Genomic DNA, 8,848 nt, shown 5'->3' on the forward strand with positions numbered 1-8,848 from the left:
TGTGGGCTACAAAGGAGAGAGCTGTATCTGTGGCCTTTGGGCTGCCTGGCCCCAAAGTGCTCTAATCCTTGCACAAAGATGAGATTTCCACCTGGGTTCAGACGCCCCCTGCACTCCCCGGGGTCTGGCCCACTTTCAGTGTCCACTGTGGGTGTTAATGCCAAGTGCTTAAGCCACAGTGGGAGGATGAGGGTGGAGGCAGAGTCAGCCTGGGATGAATCCCCCGCCCTTGCTTTGCCACCTGGAGAGGCAGAAAGGGTCCCTGCTGAGATCCTTTTCCTCCTGGAGAGCCCAGAGCCAGCTTCCCCAACAGTTTCCTTCCCCCCATGGCGTGGTCCTTGCCCCTGTGGGCTGTCACTAACACTTGTTTATGTTTTCTTTTGCAGTGATGATTCTAACCCTGGACTGACCTGTGTGTGTTACTGTACATAGAATATTTATTTTTATACGGTGTTCTTCTCTGAAATGCCAAAAGTTAAGCATTTTTACAAATTATCAAAAAGTGGCATATTTTTTTTGTACAGAAAATACTAGATCTCCCTTTTCCCCCATTTGTCAGTTCTCTGTATGATTCTATGTCTGCATTATGCTTATTTTGTCATGGAGTACAGCTGTAATATTTACATGGTATTTGTGCACACATGATGAATATAGGAGCTTAATAAATTATTGCATTAAAAGTGCCCAAAGGAACTGCCCTGTATAGATTTAAAGGTCATTTTCATTTTTCAAGCTGGATCATTCAAGAATATTTCAAAATATTATGTATTTTTTATTAAAGTGAAATATTAACACTTCTGTTGTGATGAATTAAAGTGTTGCTGAAAAACCTCGTAGTAGTCCCCATGCACTGGGAATGTAGAGACACCGTAATCTATAATTATCCCTCCATGAACTGGAATAACCCTCATGAAAATGAGCCCTGGTTAGCAAGAAATTCTAATCCCTTTCTAAATTGCAGGCCTTCAAGCAGCTTAATTAAAGCCTAATTTAAAATTAAGCATAACGCAGCATACCTTGATACCCTAACAAATGTGTGTTTGTGAAATCAACCCACGTGGCTTTTAAAAATGTTTACCGAAGGTGGCATGCGAATTTGCAGAGTGTATAATTATAATTTGCATATGCACATCTTAATTATCCTTCCTGACCTACCTTTGTCGATGTCTCAAGTCTAAACTACCCAGAGAGGAAAACACTACCAGGCTAAAGTGAACATAACAGCGTGCTTTGCTTAGAAAATGAGGGGGAAAGTGGAAGGCTAAATCTATTCTCTAAGAGATGTCCACTTGTCTTGGCTCTTCACATAGTGGGCAAAGGCAGTGGGCAAAGCAGGAGCCTCAGGGGGAAGCTGCCAGTATTTAATGGTCCCAAAGGAGAAACAGGAGTGCTGATTTATTAGTGAGACTGATCCACTGAAGTCCTGCTCTTTGCCACCACAACAGGAATTTGGCTCCTCCTGGCTACAGCTGTGCCAGTGGAAGGGGTCACCACCGTGATTCTCCCTGTACTCAACTATTCATCTGTTCACAGCCTATTAATTGGTTATTTTTCCAGATGATTCCATGCAGCTTCTTAGCACTATCATCATAAAGTGACAGAGAAGGGACGTAGTTCCCTCCTACACAGTCCTGCTGGGGACTGCCCAAGGAACCCAGCCCAGGCTCTGACTGCTGCAATCCATCTGTCACCTCACACTTTCAGAAATTTATTGAATTTCATCTAAAACCAGTGAGGTTTCCACTGTCCTGTCCCTCCCTGCCCTGCAGGCTGTTCCGACTCCAGTGCTCTCACAGTTAGGAAACTCCTTGTGACTCTTTCAACCTAAACTAATTGGTGGTATTTACAACCATTTGTTCTCATGCCAACATTGTCCTTGGGATGAAACATTTTTACGTGTGATGTTTTCATGAGATGCTCGGCGTACTGGAGCGGAAACGGCACAGAAAGAAAATGAACCACAGAGCACTAAGGGATTCTCGCTGGTTTTCTCAGTAATAGATGTTGTTAATAAAAGCCTCAGCTCCCTGTTAAAAGGCTTTGCAGCTGTGAAGCTGAGCTAATTGGAACAGCTAATGTTCCAATTGTGTTTCAATTGCACACCTGTTAAAGCAGTTACTTTAAGTTACCAAAGCTAGGTGTACTCCTGCTTTGTGTTTGGAAGGTTGTAGTAGCAGTAATATCTTCTGCTCTGATCTCGAAGCATTCAGCTTCAAGGTAGGATGTCTGAATGCTTCAGTCCCTTCTAAGAATCCTGGCTATTCTTAAATGCTTAAAATCACAGAGATCCCATGGAGAACCTGCCAATGCTTACTGTTCCCTTTGGTCTGTGTAGCATGGTTTTTATGATTGCTCCACATGGGATTGTTGTTGGTTGTTTTTATCTGATCCAAGAGCAAAGCAAGTGCACCTCTGTTACCCCGTCCTGACACAGCTCCTGAAAGGTTAAGGACTCTCAAGGTGATGCTGTACCTGTTTTGTTTCTTGGGCTGTTTTCTGATTGCTGTATTTGTCAGAAAGCTCTTGCCTGAGGTGTACGGGACCCTGAAGTGAAATTGCCAGAACTCTTGAAAATACCTGACTTGGGTCAGCAAAGACTTAACTGCTACTGGGAAAACGTGTAGGGTCCCCACTCATTTAAAGGTTGGGAAAATGGTGACAAATGTTCCCTGTGGCTGTGGCAGATTATAGCCAGGCATTGGAATTGAAGTACCAGATAACCATTTTGGATTGCTGTTCTACAGCCCCAATACTGATACAATCTCATCAGCTGCTGGGGATAGACAAGAGGGCTCAAATCAGTGATACCACACTGAGCTGCTGCTCTTCCCAAACCTAAAGCATGTCAGAAGAAACCCAAGCGGGGCAGCTGGGTTTGTACCACCCTGAGTGTGGCAATTTAAGTTTCAGGCTCTGTCCCTACTAAAACCTGTAACCAGGCTGCTGTTGCTGTGGATTCCTGTCAGTTCTGCCTGTCTGTTTTCATGTGAAACCTTTTGTCTGCCATTTCAAGGGTCAAACTCCTTGGCTGATAGCCAGAAAGTGAGTCTGAGGGTGGAGAAGCTTGGGAAATGGCAGCAGAGTGAAAGGAGAAGGAAGACCTTCCTGAAGATTTGCTGGAGATGTTTTGCAAGTTCCCTCCCTGGAGCTTGGCAAGAGTTCCTCAGCAGTGCACCAGGAACTTGTGCCCAGATGCTGGGGCTGTGGGAGCTCGGCGTGCCAGCGCTTTCTGCTTTGCTTTCTGTTTTCTCCCAGAGGCCAGTGGCAGGGGTTGAGAATGGCACCATTTGTATTCTTTTTCTTCGGTCATTTAAATTTCATTCTACTATTGTGGTCAGACTCTTCGGATGAAGAATTAAGCTCATTTTCCAGCAGCAGCTACATAAATGAGTGCAAGACACAGACAATATTTCTGGGAGGGGATCCTTTGATCCAAGAAAGAAACCCTTCTTGAACATTTCTCTTTAGAAAAGCAGAGAAACCCCCGTGTTCAGTTCAGGGTGCTGCTCAGAGAGGATGTGATAACACTTTTTTGCTACCATTTCTGGTTACCAGGTGACAAACTTCCACCTGTATCATTGATGATTCCATCTTGAACCTTTTCATCACAAACTTTCTTCTCCCGTTTAATTATAAGAAAATGACATTGGTTTGTTTGGGGTTTTTTTAAACCATACTGGATTCTGAAGGCATGAAATATGTTGTCAGAAGAGGAAAATGTGGAGTGTGGAAAAAGTCTGGTTTCACTGACTAAGTTCCTTTGCTTCCTTGTGCTTTGGTCTCCACTGCACCCTCCAGATGTACTTTGTCTGGAGCCCTCCAGAAATGGTTTCTGCTGGCCCATTAAGATCCTTTTGTGGGTACATCTCCACAGATGCACATCCAGGTAGAAAAGAAGGATCACAAAGGTTCAATTCCACCGTTACATGTTTTCATATGTTCGCTAAAGGGAAATAAAGATTTGGCAAAGTGCTGAGGGCTTCAGAGGACGTTTCCCAGCTGCCTGAAGGGCAGAATATACAATCCTGGATACTTTCTGCCAGCTGCCATGCAAACCTGGCATCCTTTACTCAGCCCCCACTGCTGAAGGTTAACATGGAAGCTCAGGTGTCTTCCAGCTCTTGCAATTTATTTAAAAAAAACAACCCAACTTAAAATAAGTACCTATCTTTTGAACCTGACAAAACATCTCAACTTCCCTGCGTGCATTGGGAATCCCATTTGCCCAAGTAGTAAACCACATATTTAATTTTAAGGGAGTGACTCCCGCTGGCCTAAATGATGCCATTTGCATATTGAAACGCTTGGGTGAGGCAGGGCCATTGCTATTAGAGCTAATGAATGATATTATCTCAATCATTAGACAGATCCAAGCCCTAAGCAATTCGCATTACAATGGGGAGAAAGTGCTGATTTCAAGCTCAAAGGGATGCCATTAACCCAGGGCAATCCCAGATTCAAACACTCTTTGTCAGCACAGGTGGAATCATTCTGATGTTCTGATAAGGACACCCGTACCTGACACCCATCTCCTCTCTCCAAAGCACAGGAAGCCTACTGTTAAAATAAGTCCAGGTTTGCAAAGATTCTCTTTGCAAACTCCTACTACTCCTACTTTCAGATTCTTATGAAGAACTGCAGATTTTTTTCTTGAGGTTTCTAACAGATGTGTTCAGGAAATAGAGTAGCAGAGGGAGGAATTGTTTCACTTGGGAACCAGGTGGAAAGATTAATTTATTTGTATTTTTTTTTTTAAATTTTTACTTTTTTGGGGTGGGCAGAGGGAGAACCTGACCAGAACTGCAGGCGGTAGGTGTGCATTTTTCCTTCTTTTTTAATGAAAACCATTATATATATAGTTTGATAATGTTACTTTTACTTTTTGTTAATGATTTTTGGGGGGCAATTTGTTTGCTCTATTCTGTTGTGTTTTCTTTTAGGTATATTTTTAATGGGCTTTTGGAATTTGTGCGTGAAAGTTCCTCACCCAAAATGTCCTAAGGACATTCCTGTTGTGTTTTTTTCTCCCCAAGTTCAGTAGTGAAAAGGTGCTTTCTGTCGGCAAACCTGTTTTTAGTGGGGATAAACATATCCCCAAAGGCCACACCTAGGGACCAGGCGCCAGTGACCTCTCCCAGACAAAAAACGCTCCCTCCACAACTCTTCATTTACATTTACAAAGTGCGAAAGGGCTACGTTAGGGACCAGCCGACTGGAAATGGTCTCTTCCCACCTCAGGTGGTCTGTTTGAAAGCCGTGAAGTCTGGCAAGAGTCGCTGTGTCCTCTTCAGCAGCGTTCTACAGCCTGAAATCACAGGCTTGGCTAGAAAGAGCTGAAAAATTAATTTAGAAAGACGTTTATTTGAAGATGGCAAGTTCTTGCAGGGTACCTGCTCAAGTATTACTGTCTGTTGCTATTGTTTTCCCTCCTCTGGATCCAGCAGCACACTCGGGTTCAAGCTTGGCTTTAGGCTGTGCTTCACCCTGAGCCTATGTGCAAATGCTTTGCTGGATGAAGGTCTCCCCTTCTTTTACACTTCGGTTTTTTTTCTTCCCTTCCCCTCTTTTTGTCCCTATTTCCTCCAGACGTCTTTGATCCAGACAAAATAATTGCTTTCTTCTCTGCATTTTCAGAAAATCTCTGTTGGTTACTTTTTGATCATTTTCCACTCACTGTTAATATCTACCCTTCCTTCCATCCTTCCCTCCCTCCTTGTAGGCCTGCTTTGGTAAACATTTTGGTCTGACGACATCGGACATGAATTAAGATTGTAGATGTTTGTGATTTATTTTAGAGTTGACTGTAAAGCTTTTACTGTTTAAAAGGCAGCAAGGGCAGTGTAGTTTTGTAGCTTTCTTACGATTTTGCTTGTTCTTTTTTTAAACTGAGTTAGAATATTGCAATTTCTTTTTTCAAGAAAATCCTGCTAAGCTTTTGTTTTTTCCTGCTAAACATGAGTTTGTTAAACTGCTGTTTCAAATCTCAATAAGTTAGATATTAATGGCAGGTACGAGAGGACTGAATGTGGAGCTTGTGGAGTGCAACTTACACTATTGCTTTCCGTGGTATGCTGTTTGTCAGTCTCTTGTCTCTGGTGGGGGTTTGCTGGGAGTGTGAAATTCCATTTTGTGATAATTCCATTGTTTTTTTCAGTCAGGTTTCAAAATGTTGCTTCAGTAAATCGTTCCTTTTGCTGTCCTGCAAAGATTTGCTTTTACCCTGATGTTGCCCCCTACCAGCAGTGCCACAGACCGAGCGGTTTCACCCTTTTTTTGAGCCTTCCACAGGAAGAATGTTAGCTCCTTAAATTCCACAGCCTTTTCTGGGTGATGTCAGTGAACAGGAGAGGGAGGCAGCAGGACTGTGCAGGCCACCATAAACAGACTCTTCTCTGAGTCTGGTCCCCCAGCATTCATTCATGACCTGCCCCATTCCCACTCCCTTTGCTCTATTATTCCTTGTTCTCATGTTACATTTAAAGAAGGGCAAACTGAGGCAGAGCATTCGTTGTGTTCACCCCCACCCTAAAAGGGCTGAGATTATCCCCCTGATGCAGGAGGAACAGCCTGACCCCACACCATTCTCGTGGCTTTAGGGATGCAGAATGATCTCCATCCAGATGCTGAGCAGGCAGCAATGGGCACACTTCCATCCCCAGTGGGTGCAGTGAGTGGCTGTGGGGAGGGGTTTCTCTCCATGCTCCGGCTTGGAGGTGTGTGGGCTGTCCCTTATCCAGCTGGCTTAGCTCCTCCAAAAAGTCACATTGATCCCCTCTCGGCCTTCAGAGTCCTCAGAGCAACAGGAAACACGTTGGATGGCCTTTCTCACACCTGGAACGCTCCTGTCATTGGCACTGCTCCAGTTTCTCATCTTTGTGTCACTTGGACACCAAATTCTTTGGTACTGGGACACCTTCTATCCAAGATCTGCTCATCAGCCAACACCAGACAAGCACTAATGACCTGCAGGAGAATGATTTCTGAAGCAACTCTGTGTCCTTACATATCTGGTTTCCTTGTATTTTACAAGAGAAGTTTTTTTTTTCCCTTTGATGGCATTGGATGTAGAATATTTATTGTAGCTGTAGTAAAGTGATGAATTGTGAGTAGACCTTGACAGGGCATTGTTTCTATGTTTCTCTTATAGACACTGATCAATTGATTGAGATGTTTAAATCTGAATACATTTTTTACATTTTTTTTTCTCTTCACATTGAGCTTTTCAGCCTGTATATTGAATATCCAATGTTATTTGGCATTGATTCATGTATGTGCTGTGTATACTTTTGTGTTACCAGTAATTTTTACTGTCATTGTGCTGTTTCTAAGACATTATTTCAACTCCTTTTGACATACTTTAGCTACTTGGAATTTTTTGGACTTTGACAAAATTCCTCACTAAATAATTGCTAGAATGAAGAGAACAAAGGGCTGCTCTTTCCCACAGGCTTTTCAACCTCAGTAGGAGCTTCTTCAGCCAAAATGAGCATTTGACTTCTGTTTTTTGCTTTTTTCTTGATAATACAATAGTGCTGATTTGTTTGGTTTTTAATCTTGGGAATTCTGAATTCCATGTTGACCATTCCTAGCATTATTTTACAAAAGCAGAGACATCTGTGCCATAAGGAGTGATGCTGATCATAACAGAACTAAAATATTGTAATTATTTGGTGTTTCTTTATAAATATTTTTTTTCACTATTAAGTTTTTAAGCAAATCTTTTCTCAGTGTGATATAAGGTTAAAAAGACACTAAAGGACTAAATACTCAACATGTACAAGGAAAGGGATCCAGGTAAATTATTTCCATCTGTATGACTGAAAAGTAGCTTAGGAATGTTTATGTCAGAACAAAAGCTGAGTTTAAGTTACACATTTCCTGAGTCCATTAATTAATCCAGTGACTTCAATGAAACCATCACTGTCCTGGAAACCAGAGATACACTTAAAGAACCCCCTGAATCCACTCCTCAGTAGTAAATAAAGTTGAGTTTTGTAGAAGTAAAGTGTTGCTTAAATACAGCACCTTCAAAGCATTTCTGTCTTCTTGTAAAAATAGGAATTTTATGTTTAATCACCAAGTACCCATTTATCAGATAAAGAAGCCAGTGCCGATATTATCAGAGCTGCTGGTTTATATTGTGATAAAAACTGCTATGCAGAGCTGTATATTATAATTTTAAATGCCTTACCTTAGTAAGGTCTTGACATTAATTATCTACATTAAGAGAACAAATATTTGAGAATTTAGGAGGAAGTTTATTTGGGGAATGGGTTTTGGATAACTAAAAGTGGGCTAAAAAAACAGGCAGGAGGTTACGAAAAATATCTCTGGCTGGGAGGATGGTTGTAATGGTAAACATGACATTATATTTAAAGTGTCATCCCAGTATTTTCCAAGAGGAGTCTGATGAATTCCTTGTGCCTTGTGTTGAAGCTTTACTCCTTTGTGTCAATGTTTTAGTGAGATTTCTACTTTAATTTATAAATTAAATACATACATAGATACCTATTCCAGTACAGTCTGCTTTTGTTCCCTACGATGTACATACTTTCTTCTCCTTTTATAAAAGTGCCTGTTTACCTACACATAGTTTGTGTCTTTTGTAGATGACACCACATGCAAATCATAGCCCATAAATTCACTCAGAGGTGAATTCACTCCCCCTTTGGGGGGTGGGTTTTAGGTTCCCAGGCTGAGGCAACCACGCCATCTGCTGTTTGCCAGCCAGGCCCGGGAAGTGTGGAACTGGTGGGAAATGGTAACGGTTTAGGAGAGAAACCTCGATGGATTTTGGACAGAAACATCAAAAAGACTGTTATCACTATAGAATTAGATGTCTGGAGAG

The 8,848-nt window shown here is 42.1% G+C and overlaps 1 protein-coding gene across 15 annotated transcripts in view; it reads left to right on the forward strand.

Annotated features, from left to right (window-relative positions):
• The window catches only part of COL13A1 (collagen type XIII alpha 1 chain), a 92,477-nt gene extending 83,889 nt beyond the window's left edge, over positions 1-8,588 (forward strand). For all 15 annotated transcript variants that reach the window (XM_033515497.1, XM_033515488.1, XM_033515484.1 and 12 more), the window contains one exon: positions 387-8,588. In XM_033515497.1, coding sequence (XP_033371388.1) covers positions 387-389 — 3 coding nt within the window. In that variant the 3' untranslated portion in view covers positions 390-8,588. The remainder of the gene's footprint in view (positions 1-386) is intronic.
• The last annotated feature ends 260 nt before the right edge of the window (positions 8,589-8,848 follow it).

This window comes from Parus major, chromosome 6 (assembly GCF_001522545.3).
Source record: "Parus major isolate Abel chromosome 6, Parus_major1.1, whole genome shotgun sequence".
NCBI classification, from domain to species: Eukaryota; Metazoa; Chordata; class Aves; order Passeriformes; family Paridae; genus Parus; species Parus major.